Source organism: Telopea speciosissima, chromosome 9 (genome assembly GCF_018873765.1).
Source record: "Telopea speciosissima isolate NSW1024214 ecotype Mountain lineage chromosome 9, Tspe_v1, whole genome shotgun sequence".
Classification (NCBI taxonomy): domain Eukaryota; kingdom Viridiplantae; phylum Streptophyta; class Magnoliopsida; order Proteales; family Proteaceae; genus Telopea; species Telopea speciosissima.
In genome coordinates, this window is record NC_057924.1 from 326,312 (window position 1) to 348,634 (window position 22,323).

At 40.7% G+C, this 22,323-nt stretch overlaps 1 protein-coding gene and 1 long non-coding RNA gene across 4 annotated transcripts in view; both read right to left on the reverse strand.

Annotated features, from left to right (window-relative positions):
• Positions 1–1,754: 1,754 nt before the first annotated feature.
• LOC122639797 lies at positions 1,755–21,497 on the reverse strand. The gene is made up of 3 exons (XR_006329573.1): positions 21,488–21,497; positions 13,386–13,397; positions 1,755–2,153 (listed from the first exon to the last, which is right to left on the reverse strand). It is a non-coding gene; the product is annotated as an uncharacterized LOC122639797 (long non-coding RNA).
• LOC122639795 overlaps positions 1,755–22,323 on the reverse strand; it is a 38,077-nt gene continuing 17,508 nt past the window's right edge. For 2 of the 3 annotated variants that reach the window (XM_043832768.1, XM_043832770.1), the window contains exon 2: positions 1,755–4,396. In XM_043832768.1, the coding sequence (XP_043688703.1) occupies positions 2,374–4,308 (1,935 nt within the window). In that variant the 5' untranslated portion in view covers positions 4,309–4,396 and the 3' untranslated portion in view covers positions 1,755–2,373. Of the gene's footprint in view, positions 4,397–17,697; positions 17,702–19,892; positions 19,906–22,323 lie in introns of those variants that run through there. The other variant, XM_043832769.1, reaches the window with a different exon arrangement.

Consider the following 22,323-nt stretch of genomic DNA (forward strand, 5'->3'; position numbering starts at 1 on the left):
CAAGAACAATTTGGAGCTCCCCTATGTCAAATATTTCCCAAATCCAGATCTGGGTTTTTCTTTCCCACCTTCGAAAGCGAGAGGAAGAAGAGAGGTTCGAGGTTCGCCAGAGAAAAAAACTCAATTTGGATGAGTGGAAGAAGAGACCTGATTTCTTCTACGCACAAAACAAGAGGAAGAAGAGATATGGGTTTCAGGTTCTGCAGACGAAGAAGAGAGGTTTCTCGTTCGAGGAAGAAGAGAGCTGCGTTTTGAAAATGGAAAACAGATTTTGGGGATCGTGTTTGAAAGAGATGAAAGTTCACCGACTAGGTGGGTAAAGAACAGGTAATGTGGTTTAATAAAATGAACGTTCCAGATTAGATGATAGCAATTCAACGGTTCAAATTCATGGAGCATTGCTAACATTAATTTATAATGACAATGCTCAAGCACTGCTACCGTTCGCCCAATGATTTTCGACAAAAGCATGACGACAGAAATTTCGCTCTAACTTATCTAACTACAAATTGAATTTTATCCATTTTCCCGTTGAAAGCCAGGACACTCACCACAACTGTTTATGTTTTCTCTCTACCCTGACCTCAATAACTGTCACATGGCAATTTAGATGAGAATTGAAATTTTGTGGATAGATGAACCTCAGCCAGTCCTCCATGCCGCAGACATCAAATTTCAGCTCAAATGGAGGGACAAAAACAAAATATAAATGTAGGGACCACTTTTCCCCTTTTCTGTAACAATGTTGCTCTTTGCCCAACATATTTTACATCCGACCAGACACTACTGAATTTAATAGAAAAAAAAAATGCATTTGAAATTTGAATGGGGCCGGGGAGAATGAATGGATGGATGGCCATGTGCTTTCTCATTCACATGGCAAGAAAGCAAAAGGAATTAATTCCATAAAAAGGCAAAGGCAAAGGCAAAGTCACCTACCTCATCGCGGTGTAGATTTAAAGACACGTCTGCACTTTCCCTTCCGCAAGGCAGGGCACAGCAAAAAGGAATTCTATATAAAGGGCAAGGGCACACTGGTGTGATTGGTGAAACGAATTTCGAACATTTTGCACTGCATAGTGGGAAAATCTTTCTGTTATAAGGAGAGCTTGTGTCAAGTGGAAGCTGACCTGGAGAGATATATCTTCACCGCAATCAAGCTCTCAGGCATAAAATCTTTCTTGATAAATGACCAACAAGAAGTCTTCAATACCACCTTGTGGCTTGTACCCCAAAAGAAATTTACCTTCAATACTTGCTGCTATAACAAAATTATATTATAATTACATAAATACCAAAAAAAAAAATTGTGAACATTTCTAATAAGCACGCAAGTAAAGAAACCATCAGCTCACTTACATTAGGTATGGATCGAAAAAAGACAAACACATTATGTCTAGATCGTGCCCACTCTTGTGAACTTCCAACAGCTAGTTCTAGGTCCAATTCCTATAAACAAAAAAAAAACATATATATGGTGGTACTTGTAACAGCAATACTCAAGTTGGTTACTCAAAAACGCTTGGTTAAAGAAAGGGGTCAAAAGAAATCGATGCATGCATGCGTGCATGCTAACAATGACCCAGACTAGTATAAATACTAGCTAGAAGCAGCAACAAAAGTACTGAAAGAATGTAGGATTAACCACAAAAGGATCCACATGAATGAAACGTGAATCTACTAGCTCTTCAGGCTTTGAGCGACACAGTTTCAGTCTGCAAAAACCTAAAAATAGTGCAGAAATTTGTCAGCAATTCACGGAAGCCACTCGAACAGGGAATTCTTCATTTAGTCAATATACATTGATTTACAGATACAATGAAGCATTAACTACAGGAGAATGCTCAAATAGCTTGCAAAGGAGAATTAAAGAAAAAAGAGGCACCTAGTTTTGTCCATGATGCTGCCACATCTAGGAAGACAAGGAAACCAAAGCAATTACAGATTCATTTAAGGAAAGCAGAGAAAAGAAAAAGAGAAATAAAATAACAATAAGTATTTAACAGCCACAGTGTGTCATGTTGGTATTCCAGCATAAGCATAAATGGCTCGACTTTCTAGTCCATTCACCCAAGTTTCCAGTGCAACTGAACCACCAGAAGGCTAAATTGTGAAAGACACTGATTGATTCAAACAAATTTCCCAGACTCTCACTGGCCAGAGGGAGGCCCCAAAAAAGACTTCAGATCGAGTTCCACGTCTACGTAGAGCCTCAAGGAACCATCACTTCTCAAACACAGTTAGGAAATGCATAAAAACCATTTTTCAACTGAGAAGTTGACAATTAAGTGAAGCACCAGAACACTGTTAAATAGGAGACAGCATTTGATCAGCCTTAGACATCATCATATCTTTTTCTTTCTTCTTTTCTTTTCATGCAGATGGGGAACCATGCTGTAGCCCATTCGAGATTCCTTGTTTGTCAATGGATTTATCTTTCCAGTTCTTAAACTTTATCTTTACAGCCTTTGCACTTTCCCCAATATGGTGGTTTGCTTCCTTCAGTGTTGCAGATTTCAAATCAGCACCAGCGGTCAGTGGCTTAACAAGATCTAATGAGTTAAGCTTTGTTTGAGCTTTTCTTCGTTTGTATGTTATAGGGAACATAATGCCATCTCGGAAACCCTCAGAGATAGTTAGTGGATCATGTGGTTTATGCGATCCTCCAAGACCAACATCTCTGTGCCTCTTCGACCGATCCAAAGATGTTTTCAACATTTCACCCTCCCTAATGCTAACATCCAAGGGCCTGGAAACCACCTCTGAAATTCTTGGATACATAGTGCTATGTTCCTGTTGCGAAGGTGCCATATGCCGTTTCCCTTGGTAATATTCAGCTGAAAATGTGTATGGTTCCAGGGAACTCTGGGAAGATTCTATACTTTCCCGGCCAAAATTCTGCCAAGGGCTTTCATCTTCACAACTATACCTCTTTATGTCCACAGGATTCCTCGACAACCGATGCCCTCCTTTGGGGCTACCTTCATCACTGTTCCATGGGCCAGGGTCCCCCCCAAACAATTTGTGTTCATGTAAATCTGTGATGGCATCAAATGACTGATCCTTTACTCGCTTTGGCTTTCTGATAGAGCTTTCTAAATTTCTGCTTGATCCAATGGTATTACTAAGAAATTCAACTCTCTCCCGATCTGTTATGCAATCAGGCAACTCAGGATTTCTATAAGCTTTTCTACCACCGACTGTTTGATGTAGAAATGGTGACTCCTCATCATGTTCCCCTGTGTCCCATCGATACAAGGATGCTGTCGAAGGAGAGAATCTCGACATCTGTAACACTGGAGCTTCAATCAATTGAGTTGGTTCCGCTTGCACAAGCATTTTCCTCTGTTGTTCCTGTCGACCAGAAATGCCTTTAGGTACAATTTTCAACACCCCCTTTGGTGCAGGCCTACATTGTGGCCAACTATCACTAAACACTGATTTTGGAAGATGTGTTTGGAAGGAATTCATTCCAACTGGCTTTATTTTCAGAACCCCCTTTGCACTAGTGTTTGGAGCAACAACTAATTTCATTCCGTTGGGAACAGGTGGGAAATGATGGGTATTTGATCCTTCACTGTCTATATACTTTGTCTTCTTTGACAAAGGGCATACAACTGTTTTAGTGCTGACCTCCTTGCTTAAAAGATCTCCATCCAGAGGATATGCATTAAGATCGAATGGATCCATGCGCATGTCATTCTTCTTTGTCCTCCAAATATGGATCCTTTCCTCGACATTTATGCTAGGTTGGCATAGATTCCACACCCTTTTCATGTCTAAAAATGTCCGACACATATTTTCATGATATGATTTTAAGAAATGATAATATGTTCTCCTTTGTAGAAACTGTAGACCTTCTCTGAGATGAGTCACTTTCGGAGGATAGAAACCACTTTTTAATCTTTCAAAAAATTCTCCCAATGGACTGCCAAAGAACATTTCATTACCAGCAAGTAAATCCTTCATGGTCAGCCAAAAAGTCTGCTGGTCCATATCCGGGAGAAATGCAGAGAGGGAGAGCCTGTCATCATCTGTTAAACAGGAATTCCATGTTTCTAAGGATAGTATTTCCTTTAGATCTGGCAGATCATACAGTTCATAAGGAATGCTACACATCTGACCGTCAAGTGTTCCCACCTCACATCCCACTTCTGCAATTTTGCAGTCATCAGAATCATCTCCCGAGTCCATTCCTAAAATTTCTTTATCTTCTCTCCCCAGGCCATCTAAGCTCGGGAAGTGAGAAATGTGTCTAGAATTGCTACTATCCACAGCTATCCAATGGTGAATCTTCACAAGGCCCATTAGCACAAAAATGACCAAGATGTGCAATTTAGTCGAAAAAAGAAGTCAAATTACAAGTGCAAAATCTGGAGTGGCTGTGTGAAAAATCCTGCGCACCAAAGCCGAAACATCAGTTAATCATATGGAGCAAAAGATTGACCATCAATGCAGACACAACTCCATGATACTTAATAAGCCATAAACTTGAAAAAATAAGAAATTATATCCCACGTCCAGACTTTCAATGTAACGGAATACCCTAAAGTACTAAACTTCTAATACATTTTGTGAACTCTAATGGAAAAGTAAAAACAGTGAGACGAAATTGGCAAAACCAACTGCAACATTAAAAGCATATTGCATGTTTCCCATTTCTACTGATGCATAAGTTTCACAAGACAAACTACCAGAACTAAATTCAGTAGAACATGCAGAATATATATCATAAAAAGAGGATCAAGCATCTTTCCTGATTGTATTTTGAAACAAATGTCAGACATTAATTCAGCAGCAGTCATAGAGTTTCATCTAAAAGGGTGGATCGCTTTTGTGGCACAAATAGTATAGGAATTGTTCTGAATGATCGATCCAGTCAGCATATCACAGTTGAAGAATGTACTACAATGAGAAGTTGGAATTCAAAGGAGGAACCCCAGAACTTTGCAAGAATCTAACAAGGAGGGCACCACTTGCAAATGCCAACTTGTCCAGTTGGAAGAAGGCCTGTAGTTGAAAGGAAGGCCTTCGGCTCAAAGCTTATCGGCATCTGGAAGCTAAGGATTTTATGAGAAGCAACTTTGGATCATACAGAGAAAGAGAGGCAGAATAGCTTCAATTCACTCATCTCAATGGAAATAAGCTTACCCAGTGGTAACACCAAACACTAGCATACATAGACAAATATTTGATAGAGAGAGAAAGAGAAACGCAGAATAACATCGATTTTCTCATTTCGATGGAAATAAGCTTACCTAGTGGTAACACCAAACACTAGCCTACATAGACAATATTTCAGAGACAGGCAGTCATGCAACCCTGGGTTACAGAACCCTAAATTTGGACTTGTTATGGGCCCACGAGTGACAAATACCTCAAATTGAATGAGTAGTGGCAGTTTTATAAGTATTCAAAACATGACCTCTTTTGAGCAAGAAACCAAATCTGGGACATAAAAGTAATTAAACTTAAGAGGAAGGATGAATCTGGAATTTCAGGAAAATAGGAGAAAAACAGAAATAACTTCAGAAAAGGCAAGTCTATTGTGAAATAAATTTCAGTAGGGGTGAATATAAAAGAAATCACAATAGGAAGGGTATTAAACAATTACCAAGAAGTCTGGCCCTAACTGTAAATAAAAGAATTGATCTTCTTCTTCCTCCTTATGTTAAAACAAGTCCTGTGGATAGATCAACACCTACATAGATTGAGAGAACTCTCTCATGCAACCTCTGATCAATAAAAAAATTTAAGAGAAGATCTTGATGGTGATCCCGGGGTTTGGAAAGCCTACTTGGAATCACTATGGGCCCACATGAGTAATGGAGCAATCAAATCAATAGTTTGGTGGCAAAATTGTGATTATTTTGAGGTTTTAAAGAAGATTGGCAGAACTGTAAATTGATGGAATCTTAAAAGTGTGTTTAGATAGACAAAAGAGAAAGGATAAGGAAGAGAGCTTAATTAATGAGAAAGGGCAAACTAGGAATAGGAGACAAATAAGGACAAAAGTGGTTAAAAGAGATAGGGAAGGGCTATCTTGGAAATCAAGGAAAAAAGGGGATTAAAAACAACACGAGAGTTGTCTTCTACCTACGTTACTGAAGAGAGGCGGAAAAACCAGCGGAGCTTCAAGGTGATCGAGCTCCCTTGTTTGAAGACCAATCAACCTCAACTTTCAGGGAGTGATTCATCTCCCTTGGGCCTCCCAACACGACCAGTAGCTGCCAGAAAGAACCAACAACCAGAGAGGAATATTGACCTGAGATCAGGTCTAGCGGTGCAGGTCCAGCAAGGGTTTGAAGCTTGATTCTCTCAGTAGGGAAGGCTTCAACAACTAAGGGCCTAGGGTTAGGGTCGCCTAGGGTAGGAGATCTCACACTCAGGGTATTAAGGAGAAAGAAGAAGGGTTGAGGGAGATGAACGCTTTAAAGAAGGGGACCGTAGGGTCATCCAGAACAGAGCAGGGCTTGCTGGCTTGTCAAACCAGTACATGGAACTGTTAAAACAGAGGAAGAACATGGGAGAATGGAAGAGAAAGAAGATAGGAAGGTAACACCGGAAAGGGAAGAGAAGGGGGAGAGAGAACCAATGGCCAGCAGGTCACGCCACCACACTCAGTAATGTAAAATTCAACTCAATAAATTTCCATGCCAATCTTTGTTGATGATTACAACAACAACAACTACTCAGCCTCATCCCAACTAAATGGGGTCGGCTACATGGATCATTGCAAAGACGAAATAATAAAAAGTAAAGGAAAAGGGCACAACAACGGCGGCAACAACTCAGCAAAAACCTACCTAAATGGGGTCAGCGAAATGGATCCTAGCCCTCCAATCAGTTCTATTTGAAGTCATGCTTGAGACTAGGCCTAAACTATGCATGTCTTTCCTCACTACTTCACCTAGGGTCATTTTAAGCCTACCTCTAGCTCTTTTAGATCCTTCAATCTGAATCAAATCACTCCTCCTAATGTAGTCCTAGATAGGTGGGAGACCTACTAGGAGCCATACAAACCAGGACCTGTTGAGCTGCTGGTTCGATGGGGGGCAGAATTGAGGTTTGAGGTCAATTTTAAGGTTAGGATTAGGTCAAAGAGAGTGTCTTATATGGTAAAGCTAGGCAGGTGTAGGGGAAGCTAATGAAATAGGTTTAAGTGAAAATTGAAATTCCAGAAAAATTAGAGTTAGGGTTGCAGGTTTTGGGAATTAGGAAAAAAGAGATAAATTTAGGGTTTGGAGAGGGAATTCTGGACAGGGCTTCTGGCCGAGTAGTAAGGGCAGTATGGGGAAGGTTCGAGGGTAATATGGTTGAATTCTGTAGGCTGGTTAGGTCTGGGCAGGTTTTAGGGTTATGGGTTTCAATGATGGTGAAGGGAATTTAGGGTTTTTATGGATAGATGGGGCTGGGAGCTAGGTCGAGTGTAGGGTGTGGTGTAAGGGAGCTGTGATCCAGTTTTGGGTGGATTCTAATGAAGGAATGGTGCTGGACAGACTTTAGATGATCTAGGGTTTAATGGGAATTGATGGGTTTTAATGGAAGTTTAGGTTGGAAGGTTAGAAGAAGAAGGGGAATGCTAAAACTGTAAAATAACTTACTGGATTGTAGGTTCTTTAATGGCAGCTTGAAGATGAGCTTGAGCAGGACCTCCCGATCTTAACAGATGCAAGGAGAAGATCGGAGTCCACCAATCCCTTCCACCTTGATATGACTCACAAGGCCTCCTTGATATTACCCACAAGGAACACTCTCAAAGAGCAAGCAGCAGCATAAAAAAAACGATTTTTAAGTCTGAAATTTCGGTAGGGGAGCCTCCCACGTTTTATTATAAATAATAGGCTTAAGGCCTAATTCCCAATACAAATCTGATTCTCTCCTCTTCCAAAAATTGTGGAGAGGTAGGAATAAACTTAAAAACAATTAAAACAATTAAAACAATTAAAACAATTAAGCTAAGAAGATTCCTAAGTAACCAATAGGATATAAAATCCTAACAGCCAATAGGATCATTTCACTTAAATTGAACCAAATATGAACCGGTTAAATTAAGTTTACAATTGAACTGAGAAAAAACTAAGTATAGAAAACAGAAAATAAACTAAGGCTCCTAACTAAGACCCTATGATTAGGGTGGCTTCTTCAGCTCGTGGATGCTTGGATCAGCATCACTTCCATACCGGTGCATCCAAAGGCCTCCGTTGAACATGGCCATGCCACTTCAAACGGCTTTCACTGAGCTTATCCTATATCAGGGCAACTCCCAAATCGGCTCTAATATGGTCATTCCTTACTTTATTCTTCCTAGTTTTGTCGCACATCCATCTCAACATCCTCATTTCTGCCACACTTAGTTTATCTATATGTCGCTTCTTAATTGCCCAACATTCCGCTCCATATATCATAGCCGTTCATACAACTGTCCTATAGAATTTTCCTTTAAGCTTTAAAGGAATACGTCTATCACACAGCACTCCGGATGCACCCCTCCACTTCATCCATCCCACTTTAATTCTCTGTGACACATCATTCTCTATGTTAACTTCTTTGCTTATGATTGACCCCAAATATCTAAAATAATCACTTCATGGTATCTCTCTCTCCTCAATCTTCACCATTTCATTATCTGTCTTAGTGTTGCTAAAGGTACACAGCATATACTCAGTCTCCGTTCTACTTATCTTAAAACCTCTTGATTCCAAGGTTGATCTGCATAACTCCAACTTAGCGTTAATCCTTGCTTTTGTCTCATCTACCAAAAACAATATCATCAGCAAAAAGCATACACCATGGTACCACTTCTCGAATGTTCCTGGTTAAATCATCCATGATAAGCGCAAACAGATACGGGCTTAAAGTTGATCCTTGATGTAACCCAATTGTGATTAGGAAATCACTACCTAGACCTCCCATGGTTCTCACACTAGTCACCACGCCATCATACATATCTTTAGTTATATCCACATACTTACTCGACACCCTTTCTTGTCTAGGACATGCAGATTTGCTCTCTAGGTACTCTATCATAGGGTTTTTCTAGGTTAATAAAGACCAATGGAGGTCCTCCTTGCAAACTCTAAATCTTTCCATAAGTCTCCTGAGTAAGTAAATAGCTTCTGTCATAGATCTACTTGGCATAAAACCAAATTGGTTCTCCGAGATAGTAGTTTCTCTTCTCAAGTGGGCTTCAATAACTCTTCCATATTTTATAGTAAGATTCATTAGTTTTATGCCTCTATAGTTATTGCAACTCAGGATATCACCTTAATTTTTATATATTGGAACTACAATGCTTCTCCTCCATTCATCTGGCGTTTCCCTTGAGCTCATGATCTTGTTAAACATATTGGTTAACCAGGATAAACCGCATAATCCTAAGCTCTTCCACACTACTATCGGATTCCATCTAGGCTTGGTGCCTTGCCTACTTTCATCTTTCTTAAGGCTTCTCTAACTTCAGGCACCGTAACCTTTTGAATATATTTATGTTCAGTGGTGTCTTGATGAGTAATAGTCTTCCGGATCACTAATACTTGGAATATCTCCATTTAGTAGGCTGTAGAAATACTCTTCCCATCCCTTCATAATGTCCTCATCTCTTACTAGCACCCTACCATCATTATTTTTAATACATCTAATATGGCCAAAGTCTCTACTCTTCCTTTTCCTCATTTTAGCTATCTTATAGATAGCTTTTCCTCCTTCTATAATGTTCAGATGCTTCTAGAGATCTTCATACTTCTTTGCCCTTGCTTTCCTTACAATCAATCTAGCTTCATTTTTGGCCATCTTATACTTTTTTAGGTCCTCTACCTCCTTTGTCTTTTGCCAAGCCTTAAAACTAACTTTCTTCGTTTTAATGGCTGCTTGGACCTCATCATTTCACCACCACGTCTCCCTAGTGGGATGTCATTTTCCTTTCGATTCCCTTAGGACATCTTTGGCAACCTTCATACACGTCATCATCTCGTTCCATATCGTGTTAGTGTCTCCCTCAAAGTTCCATTTTCCTTATTTACACTGAATGAGTTCAAGACTTCAAGGTAGCCCTCTTTAAGTTCCACCACTTTATTCTAGGGCAAACAGGCTCCCCTCCCTTAAGATCTTGTGGAGCGAGGCATATATCCAAGACTACTAGTTTATGTTGGGTGGATAGGCTCTCCCTTGGTATAACCTTACAATCCTTGCATAGTGGTCTATCGGAACTTCTAGTAAGAAAGAAGTCTATTTGGCTACAATGATTCTTACTTTTATAGGTAACTATATGTTCCTCTTTCTTTTCAACATGTTTAAAATGGATACATCATAGGCGACAAAAAATCTAAAATTGAGATCCCCTCTTCAATCCTCTTACCAAAACCAAATATTTGTCGATGATTACAAATAGATATATAAAAAGAAGGAAACAAAATAAACAAAAATTTCTAACTGGAACGTAAAACTCAAACTAACCCAAACTCTATCTCCTATTTCCTACGTAACTTATTCAAAGTAAAACATGATAATATAAAAAGAAATAAAAAAAAAGACTACAAACTAAACCACTACCAACCTTTATTAGACCAAAAACCCAAGTTGGCTTGGTTCCTTTTGGGTTTGGGTTTCTAAAACTGGTCGTATCAGTCCATCCACTCTAGAGCCACTGCATCGACTCTCCTCCTATGAAAAGATTTCCACTTTGTTGAGTTCAGACAAGGACCAAGGAGGCTATTTGGGTCAACATGCTGGAGGAGGAATGATCCCACTACCTTCTTGAACTTGGGCTATGTTTGGATGCCAAGAAAAGAAATGAAAAGACAACATAATAAGACAAAAATCATGATGATGCAATAATTGATTTATGTGTCCATCTCTCTCCTCAAATTCAAAATTTTTTAAATTTTTTCTTTTCTTGGCATCCAAACATAGCCTTAATGTCAAGAAGATCTTCAGCGGGAAGAAACTTCATTTCTTTGTTAACGCACTTGAAAGAGTTGGTATTCGCATACCCACAATGTTGTGCCTTCTTATCAAATAGCCACACTCGACCAAGAAGAATGTGACATACCTTCAGAGGGAAAACATCACATTGTATTGTATCCATGAAGCCACCAATAGAGTATGTGAGCAAACACTAATCAATGATCTTGAGATTGGTGTTGTTCACACATGCAACTTTGAAGGGGTTTGGATGTGGCTCTGTTTGCAATCCAAGCTTACGAATAGTGCCTTTAGAGACGATTTAGTGCAACTACCTCCAACGATCACCATTCTACATAACTGGTCTTTGCACTTCAAGTGGGTCGGGAAGATCCTCTTTGGCACCAATCTTCATCCTTAGAGACCTTGTGAGTGGTTAAAACAGGATGAAGAACATAACAAAGTTGTCGCTCGTCATCACTGTCATTGTCCTTGACTACAGCCGGCTCATGCTTTGCCTCCAAATAACTATCTCAAGATTCAAATGCTCTTCTAGGACAAAAGAATAAAAGAATCCTTATCAATATAAGCTATCACAAAGTTGGGACACTGAGCACTAATATTCCTGTACCCCTTGCTGGTACAACACTGAATGGCAGTCTTTGGCATCATAGGAGGTCTATCGGAACCAGGCCCAGGCCTCGAAGATGCCATAGATGAATCGCTAACTGGAAGGATCACCTTTAGTCAAAGTATCTTAAACACTCTTCTGAAGGTATGGCTGCTTCAAACTTTCTTCTACCTGATAAGCCACCTGTACACCATCCTCCATTGTAGGTAGTCGACTGGATGCTAATGTAGCACCAAGGATTAAAGTATTGATATCGTGTACCTTATCGGTGGGGTGCTTTTAAGAGACATCGTACCGTATCAGTGATTCGCAAGATACGCATGAAAATGGTTAAGATATGCATGGAAATACACTTTTGGAGCCAAAAATAGTATAAGTAAGAAATATATAACATGTATCATGCAAAAACACTAAAATGGAGAACAACACATAAAGAGACAAGAATATTCAATTGAAATTGTTATAAAGGATGCCTTTCTTACATGTAGTAATAGTCTTTTGTATAATGAGACAAGTTCTCTTAGTGAATTAACCAAAAAAAATAAGTTCTTTGAAAACCTACCTTTTCTGAGAACTTTTCCTTCAATCTCTAGTTTTAGCCACTTAAATGATCGAAAGAAAGGCTTGGCTTGTTGGTTGAATCTGATTCAATTTTTATGCTTCAATGTAAACCCAAGTAAAAAAAGTGGAAACAAACAAAGAGGTTGAGAGCAAGGAATGAGACTATCTTGTGGTCATTTCCGCCTTTAGAACTAATTTTTAGTTCTGGAATGTGAACACAAGCTCTTAATCGCAATGTATCACATCGTATTGCGCCATATAGGTAGATACGTATTGATAATTTTTTTTCCAACCCCTTAGCTTGAGGTTTCGATGAGTATCGGTGTATTGTATTGTATTGTATCGCACCGTATCGGCCAATACAATGCGATACTTATCGATACAAGATACTTTTCAAAAAAGATACGTTCTCACTGTATCGTATCAATACCTTGCGGTACCGATACAATATGATGCGACACTTTAAACCATGTGCAGCACTGATCTGAGGGTGCAAACCATTGCGAAGTTCTAACACTAATACCTCTTCATCTTGCTCAAAGTCAGATCGAGTCGCTAAATAGTAAAATCTGGTCACAGACTCCTCAACTGTCCTACTTTCTTGTCTCAGCTATGCAAACTTGAGGTGCATGCGCTACTTGTAGTCGGTAGGCAAAATCTAGTTAATGGCTTCGCTTATCTCAGCCGAAGTGGTGACTAGCCTGATGCCTCAAGACCAATTCGGTTGCTAGTGCTTGATCCACCAAACTCAAATCGTGCCTTTTAGTTTAGCCTCTACAAATATAATCATTTTGGCCTCAGTCAACCTGTACTCTCTGAAAAATATCCCTAACTGTGAACCTAATCAAGATACTACTTTGGGTTGTTAACCCCATAAAAATCGAGGACATCCAACTTTGCTCCTTTTCCAGCTCCATAAAGATGATCATCAACGTGCTCAGGTGAAGTAAAGACTGCTAGAATTCATACAGAAGAGGTGGAAGATGAGATCTTCAAGTAGAAAAATACCCTTATTCGGCATTTTATAGGGAAAAGGCCCCCTTTCCTTCTTGTGAGAGAGGTGCTCCTGAGGTAGAAGATGAGATCTTCAAGTGAAAAATACCTGTTGAGATATGTTGCTATAGGGGCAAAACAGTCCTTGGTTTTGTGTTTATTTCTGTTCTCTGTTGTAGGTGAGGGGGAGCTAGAGCCCATTCTGTGACAGCTGATACTAAGTCACCTAGACCTCAGACTAATCCTGATTCTCTCTCAAGAGAGGATATTGCAGCATTACGTCGGATGATGTCCCGACTTGGCCATTCTTCTACTGATCCTGGAGAGCCAGATTCAGCCTCAGCCTTGCAAGCCTCTACATCTACTCTCTCCACTTCTCCTGTCTGGGTCATTAACTCTAGTGCCACCGATCATAAGACTGGTATGTCTCAGTGTTATGACTCTTACTCTATTTGCTCTGGTAGAGATAAGATTAGAGTTACAGATGGTTCTCTTTCCTCTATCTCTGGTAAGGGTAATGTTCGAGTCACTTCTTCTATTTCTCTTAATTCTGTTCTCCATGTCCCTAATTTTGCCACTAACCTATTATCTGTGAGTCATCTAACCAAATCCCGAACTGTTGTGTCACCTTCTTTCCTTCTCATTGTCTCTTTCACGATTTGGTGACGAAGAGGGTTATTGGCAGTGGACGTGAGGAGAAGGGACTCTACTTGCTTGAGCCCCAGGCACCTGTGTTGCCCATTTTGCATACTGCTCAGTCCTATGCTTGTGGCCAGACTGACAGGAGTACTATGGATTTTGTGATGCTTTTGCATCAACGTTTAGGCCACCCATCTTTTGTTGTTACGAGGAAACAGTTGCCTCACTTGTTTACTTATTTTTCTTCGTCGCATGTTTTTCAGTGTGAACCATGTATTTTTGTTATATTGTCGCACATCTTATCCCTATCATGGTAATAGATCCACTGTTCCTTTTAATATTTTATGCATTCTAATGTTTGGGGACCAGCTCCCACTACCTCTTTGTCTAGATATTGTTATTTTGTTTCATTTGTTGATGACTATTCCTGGACTACTTGGACCTTTTTAATGAAACAAAAGAGTGATGTTTATGATACTTTCAAGAATTTCTATCAATTAATTTCTACTCACTTTGGTACCCGTATCCAGATAGTTCGTTCCGACAAAGGGGGGAGTACATTTATGGGGGGCTCCAACAGTTTTTTATTGATAATGGCAATGTCCACCAAATTGCATGTGTTGATACACCTCAACAAAATGGGGTGGCCGAGAGATAAAACCGCCATCTGTTAGAGGTCACTAGGAGTCTTCTGTTTGGCATGCATGTCCCCACGACCTTTTGGTCTGATGCCCTTCTTATTCCTTATCAATCAGATGCCAACACTGCTTCTAGGCTCCAAATCCCCCCTGAGGTCTCTTTTTCCTCAGACCTCTGCCTTCCCTCTTCCTCCCAAGGTATTTGCGTGTCTGCTATGTCCATGTCAATAAATCTGCTAGGACTAAGCTTGACCCCAAGGCACCCAAATGCCTTTTCCTCGGTTATTCCTCCTCTACCAAGGGGTTTAAGTGCTACCATCCCTCTTCCCGAAGGCGCTTTCTCTCCAAAGATGTCCACCTTTGCCTACTACCCCATTACTGTTTGATATTGGAAAACCTAAAGAAGGGGCTGTTATTGACACTTGTGATCAAGGAGCTGTTGTTGAAAGTGGTTCTGGTAATGAGAAGGATTACCACATTCAGTACAAAAAAGGTGAATACTTGAAGAGAAAAGGAAAGAAGACCTGCCAAGAGCCCTCTTTTGATCCACATCCGGCACTCCATCCTCCTCAGTCGGGTGATCTTCCTTCAAATTTAGATCTCCCAATTGCTACTAGAAAGGGAAAAAGAGCTTGCATTAATCCTATTGCCCAGTTTGTTTCCTATGACGCTATCTCCCCTACAGGTCTTGCTTTTACCACTGCTCTCTCCTCTGCCACTATTTCCAAAAATCTCAATGAGGCTATATCTGACCCCAAATGGAAGAAGGCCTTGTCTGAGGAAATGATGGCTCTTGAGATGAACGGTACATAGACTTTTGTTGATCTCCCCAGGGGGAGAGTTCCAGTTGGATGCAGGTGGGTCTATGCAATCAAGTACCGATCAAATGGTACAGTGGACAGATATAAGGCTCGGTTGGTAGCCAAGGGATACAGTCAAGTTTATGGTATTGATTACCAAGAGACTTTTGCTCCTGTGGCCAAGCACAACTCAATTAGAGTCCCCCAATCAATGGCAGCCAACAAAGAATGGCCATTGTATTAGTTAGATATGAAGAATGCGTTTCTTCATGGTGATCTAAAAGAGGAGGTGTATGTGCAACCTCCACCTGGTTTCAAGTCTCCTTCAGCAGAAGGGAAAGTGTGTCTCCTCAAGAAGGCACTTTAAGGTCTCAAACAGTCACCCAAAGCTTTGTTTGAGCGGTTTCGACAGACCATTCTAAGGAATGGATATTTTCAGAGTCAGGCTGACCACACCTTGTTTATCCGGAGAGGAAATGGTACAGTCGCTGCTCTTATTGTTTATGTTGATGATATTGTTGTAACTGGAACAAAGATGAGATAAAGAGGTTAAAATTTTACCTGGCCAAATAGTTTGAAATTAAGGATCTTGGACTTTTGAAGTATCAAAGTCAAAGAAAGGGATCAATATTTTCCAACGGAAGTTTGTTCTGGACCTATTAAAAGAGACAGGAATGTTGGGATGTAAACCAGCTAACTCCCCAATTGATCAGAATCACAAACTTAGTGAAGACTATGGTTCTCCTCTTGTAGATGCAGGGAAATACCAGAGGTTGGTTGGGAAATTGATCTATCTCTCCTTGACTCGGCCAGGCATCAGTTATGCAGTTGGAGTAGTAAGTCAGTTCATGCATGCTCCCAAACGTGGATACCTAGATGTTGCCTATCGTATCATCAGGTACTTGAAATCCTCTCTAGGAAAAGGCTTTCTATATGCCAGACATAGTCATTTGATAGAAGACTACACTGATGCAGATTGGGCTGGTTCTATCTCTAACAGACGATCTACATCCAGTTACTCTACCCTTGTGGGTGGTAATCTTGTTAGATGGAGAAGCAAGAAGCAACCAGTTGTTGCTAGATCCAGTGCGGAGGCTGAATTTAGAGCCATGGCTCATGGGGTGCGTGAACTCATACGATTGAGGCAATTGGTTCAAGAATTGGGGTTTGACCATGAGGGACCTATGCGGCTCTACTGTGATAACAAGGCTGCTATAAGTATTGCTCATAACCCCATGCAACATGACCGAACAAAGCACATTGAAGTTGATAGGCACTTCATCAAAGAGAAGCTGGATTCAGGTTGCATTTGTACTCCATTTGTGAAGACCGGTGATCAACTGGCAAACATTTTCACCAAGGGTCTCATTCCGAACCAGTTCAGTACTCTCCTATGCAAGCTAGGAATGGATTTATTCTCCAGCTTGAGGGGGAGAGTTAGAGTTTATATATTAGGGGTACATTGGTCTCTGTTTTTATTATAAGTCTCATAGAATTGTAATTTTATCTTTTTGGTTCTTTTTATCTTTTACCTCCCTAGAGAGTTTATTAATGAAGTAAATAGGTGTTAGGAGAAGCATCTCCTAACACTCCACGATTTCTTCTTCTTCCTTGTTAGAATCCATACCTAGTTTCTAACTCCCAGTGGTACCGCTGTCCCCATTCTGATTCATCCCACAAAAAATTCGCGCATAAGCTTTCAAATCTCCTAACAACTATCTTCGGGATTTCCAATGTCGAGATAAGATGGACTAGCATTGAAGCAACATGATTGAGAAGTATCATTCTACCACCCGAACTTAGTAACTTTCTCTTCCAACCAGCAATCTTTTTACGCACCTTAGTCAAAAAATCTTCAAAGAAACTAACCCGAGGCCTCCCCGTATAAAGAGGAGCTCCAAGATAGGTAATTGGTAAGCTCTTTCTTGTGAAACCTGTAACCTGTTCAATCATACGACATCTACTATCTGCGGATTTCTCTCCAACTACAAAACAGCTTTTATTCTTATTCACCAGCTGCCCTGAAGCATCCTCATATCTACCAATAAAACCCATGATTTGCTTTAAAGAATTGTTTAATCCCTTGGAAAAAATTATGGTATCCTCCGCAAAAAGGCTGTGAGATATTCCAGGGCATCCTCTAGGTAACTGATAGAACTTAGCACTGCCCTTCGCAAAAAGAGATCGAAGACCTCTGCTCAAAACCTCCTCTGCAATAATGAATAGGGAAGGCGATAACGGGTCACTCTGTCGCACTCTCCACGAAGACTTGAAAAAACCAGATGGATCCCCATTAAGCTCATTGAGAAGCAACAGTTCTAAACAGTTTTCCTTATAAGATCGATCCAATTCTCCGCTAAACCAAACCTGTCCAGGACTATATATAAAAAATCCCGCTCCAATCTGTCATACGCTTTTGCCATGTCAAGCTTTAGGACAACATTACCACCTTGAGTACCCCTATTGATGTCATGGACAACCTCTTGAACCACAGCAATATTGTCATGGATGCAACGACCCCGAATAAAAGCGCCTTGCTCCTCGGAAATAATAAAAAGGAGGATGGGGGATATTCTTACATAAATAATCTTAGCAATAATTTTATAAGAAAAATTGCATAAGCTTATTGGGCGAAAGTCAGAAATTACCTCAGAATTTTCCTTCTTTGGAATTAGAACCAAGTTGGCCGAAGTGTAACATCTTGGCAACCTCCCGCCAATAAAGAAATCTTTAACTGCAGCCCAAACATCCTTACATATAATGTCCCAACAAGCTGTAAAAAAATAACCTAAAAAGCCGTCGGGGCCAGGTGCACTATCCTTGGAAAGGTCAAACACCGCCTTCCATTAAAGGAATCGCCAAGAGAGCAACATTATCCGCCTCCGTTACCAGACCTGGAATTATCTGCAAAAAATCCTCATCCTGTTGACAATTCAGGGTTGAAAAATCGAACAACTTCTGCTGCCACACCTGCTGTTCCAGTGATCCAATCACCGTTTTCATCTTTAATTTTCTCCAACCCCTGGTTCCTTCTTTGGACATTAACCATGGTATAGAAGAATTTGGTGTTTCTTTCCCCTTCTTTCAGCCAACAAACCCGAGATTTCTGTCTCCAAAAAATCTCCTCTTGAAGCAACATATCCTGTAGAGCTCTCCTAGCCTCCTTCAATTCCCCTTTATTTATTTCATTAGGATTCTGCACCATTTCAATTTCTGCTCTACAAACCCTATCCTCTACAATTCGGTGGATATTTCCAAAAACTGGTTTGTTCCAGGACCGAAGACAGATACGAAGGGATTTCAATTTAGAATATAAAATCTGAAGAGGGGTACCAAAGCATGGCAACTCCCAACATTGTCTAACACAATCCATAAATCCCGGATGTGAAATCCACATTTGCTGGAATTTGAAAGCAGAGATTCGGTATATCACCTGCATGGAAAACTCCAGAAAAATAGGAGCATGATCCAAGCAAATTTTGTTTAGATGGCACACTTTGTTCACTGCAAAAGCATTCGCCCAGGCACCATTAAAAAGGAAGCGATCCAGCCATGCTAAGACCTTACCAGTGCCTTCCTGATTGTTAGACCAAGTAAAAGAATTATCCTGGAAACCCCCCATCGAAAAGAGCAGCCCTATCAACAAAATTCCCAAAATCCTCCACCGAGGTCGGACATGCTGTTCTCCCTCGGGCCTTCTCAATTGGATCTAGAATTACATTAAAGTCACCTCCCACCATCCAAGAGCTATTCTGCAAATCTTCTACCTCCAACAAACCATCCAAAAGAAGGTGACGCTCCCCCACCGAACACAAGGCATGAACAAAAGGTAATAAAAACCCAAGCATGTTGTTCACAGAAACGCTTAACGTGATACTTTGAAAGTGACTTTTAACCAAAATTGCCTGTATCTCTTGTTTCCAGAATACCGAAATTCTGTCCACATTCTCCGAGCCATTAGATAAAACAAAATCCATACCCAGCTTCCTCTTAATGCGCTCTGCTTTCAAGAAATGAATCTTGGGTTTAGCAATGTAAGCAGCAGTGAATATTAATGCTTGAATGATCTAAACTGATCATCCAGCCCCTTATTTATAATAATCCCAAAGTACAATCAAAGATTGAATCCCTCCCAATCCTATTCCTATTAGGAATTCCCACTACAATTAGGAATCCCAAATAGAGATCGGATAGGAGGGAAAAAACAGAAAAGAAAATAAAACATAAAACATAAAATAACTATAACAATAAGACTAAATTACCCCTATCGGGTAAAGTAGTCTATCTCAACACTCCCCCTCAAGTTGGAGCAAAGATGTCGATCATGCCCAACTGGACTAGACTGGGATGAAACAATTTCCCAGACAATCCCTTGGTGAAGATATCAGCAAGTTGATCAGCAGATGTCACAAAGGGAATACAAATCAGCCCATCTTCTAACTTTTCTTTGATGAAATGCCTATCCACTGCAACATGTTTGGCACGATCATGTTGTACTGGGTTGTGTGCTATGCTGATCGCATCCTTATTGTCGCAGTACAACATCATAGGAAGATGAATAGGAACACCAAGATCTTGTAGCAAACCTTTAAGCCATAGTAGCTCACAAATACCTTGTGCCATAGCCCGAAACTCGGCTTCGGCACTAGAACGAGCAACTACATTTTGCTTCTTGCTACGCCATGTAACAAGATTTCCACCTACAAAAGAGCAATACCCAGAATAGACTTGCGGTCCGCAGAACCAGCCCAATTAGCATCAGTGTATGCTTCTATCCGTAGGTGACCATGTGCAGACAGAAGAATTCCTTTTCCAGGAGCTGACTTCAAATAGTGTAAGATACGAAGTACAGCCTCTATATGAGAAGAGTAGGGATCATGCATAAACTGGCTCACAGTACTCACAGCAACAGCAATGTCAAGACGAGTGTGTGAGAGATAAATCAGCTTCCCTACGAGTCTTTGGTACCGGCCTTTATCAACAGGCTCACCCTCTTTTTCCTTGAGTCGAACAGTAGGATCCATAGGAGTATCTGAAGGATGGCAGCCTAACAATCCGGTTTCAATCAATAAGTCTAGGACATACTTCCTTTGGGAGAGAAAAATGCCTTTAGCAGATCTGGCCACTTCAATCCCAAGAAAGTACCGTAGTTTCCCTAGATCTTTAATCTCAAATTCTTGTCCGAGGAAGGTCTTCAATCGTCTGATCTCATCACCATCATTGCCAGTAACTACTATGTCATCAACGTAGACTATAAGAACAGTGAGTTTTTCACCAGCCTTCTTTATAAAGAGTGTATGATCTGCATTACTCTGCTTATAGCCTACAAAAATCATGGCCTTGTGGAACCGGCCAAACTATGCTCGCGGTGACTGCTTCAGCCCATATAGTACACGCTTCAGCCTACACACTTTTCCTTGGTTTTTGTCACAAGAGAACCCTGGTGGAATGTCCATATACACCTCCTCATCCAGTGCTCCATTTAGAAAGGCATTTTTTACGTCTAGCTGCTGCAAATCCCATCCAAGGTTAACTGCATAAGATAATAACACACGAACAGTACTTAACTTTGCAACCGGTGCAAAAGCTTCCTGGTAATCAATGTCGTATGTCTGAGTGAACCCCTTGGCCACGAGACGTACCTTATACCTATCCACAGTGCCATCCACCTTCTGTTTCACCATAAACACCCATTTACATCCAACGGTTTTCTTCCCAGGTGGAAGAACCACAAGCTCCCATATGTTATTTTTCTTCAAGGCTTCCATTTCTTCCATCATAGCTACCTTCCACTTTCCATCTGATAAAGCTTCCTGCCAATTGTTAGGAATACGAACAGAAGAAAGAGAGGAAACAAACGCACAAAAGGATGGGGAAAGGGAGTCTTAAGAAACAACACGAGATATAGGATGCTGAGTGCAAGTCCTGACACCTTTGAGAAGAGCAATAGGTAATTCAGGAGAAGGAACATTAGCAGATGGAGAGGCAGGTTCTGGATCTGGGTTTGGAAATTGGATGGGTACTGGAGCAACAGTTGATTGAACCTGCTTATGTTTCCTTGCATAGGTCTTCACAGTACTGTCATCAATCCTCCGCTGAAATTCACTAATAGTCCTCTAGATAGGAGTCTGGACTGGGGTAGATTGCTCCCCCTGAATAGAGATAGTCTCCCCCTATATAGGAACCTCTCCCCCTGACTCAGGGGGAGTACTAGGGGCAAACTGAACTGGTTCAGACTCATGGTAAGCAGACTGAAGTGGAGGTGGAGAGTCAATGGTCAGCACATCTTCACTAACACTCTCCCCTTGAAGAGGTGGGGACACATAATAGGGAACACTTTCATGAAAGACAACATCCATGCTGACAAAAGTCCGGCGGGATGGAGGTTAATAACATTTGTACCCCTTCTATGTAGCAGAGTAACCTAAGAAAATGCAGCGGAGACCACGGAGTTCAAGTTTACCAGGGGACTTTGTATCCCTGGCATAACACACGCAACCAAATACCTTAGGTGGGACTATAAAGGAAGAAGAGCAAAGTAATAGCTCAATAAGGGCTTTAGAATTAAGAACTCGACTAGGTAGCCTATTAATCAAATAGGCTGCAGTAAGGACAACATCCCCCCAATAAAGGGAAGGGACATTGCGAGCAAACAGAAGAGCTCTAGCCACCTCCAAGAGGTGGCGATTTTTTCTCTCAGCCACACCATTTTGGGTTGGAGTGTTGACACAGCTGGTCTAATGGAGGATTCCATGGGCAGAAAGGTATATTTGGAACTGACCTTCCATATACTCTTTCCCATTGTCACTCCTCAAAATTTGAAGAGTGGCATTAAATTGGGTCTTAACCAACTGATGAAAGTACTGAAAACACAAAAAAACTTCATTTTTTGTGTGCATAAGGTAAATCCAAGTGAACCTAGAATAGCAGTCAATAAAAGTGACATACCACCGATGTCCAGAAAGGGAAGCTTTCCTACTAAGCCCCACACATCAGTATGAACAACATGAAATAAGGAAGAGGATCTTTTATTAGATATAGGATAATTTGAATGTGTCTGTTTAGCCAAGACACAAGGCTCACAAAAAAAATCTTCCTTATTACAGTCTTTAACTAATGCTGGAAATAAAGTTGATAAAGTACCTAAAGGGGGATGGCC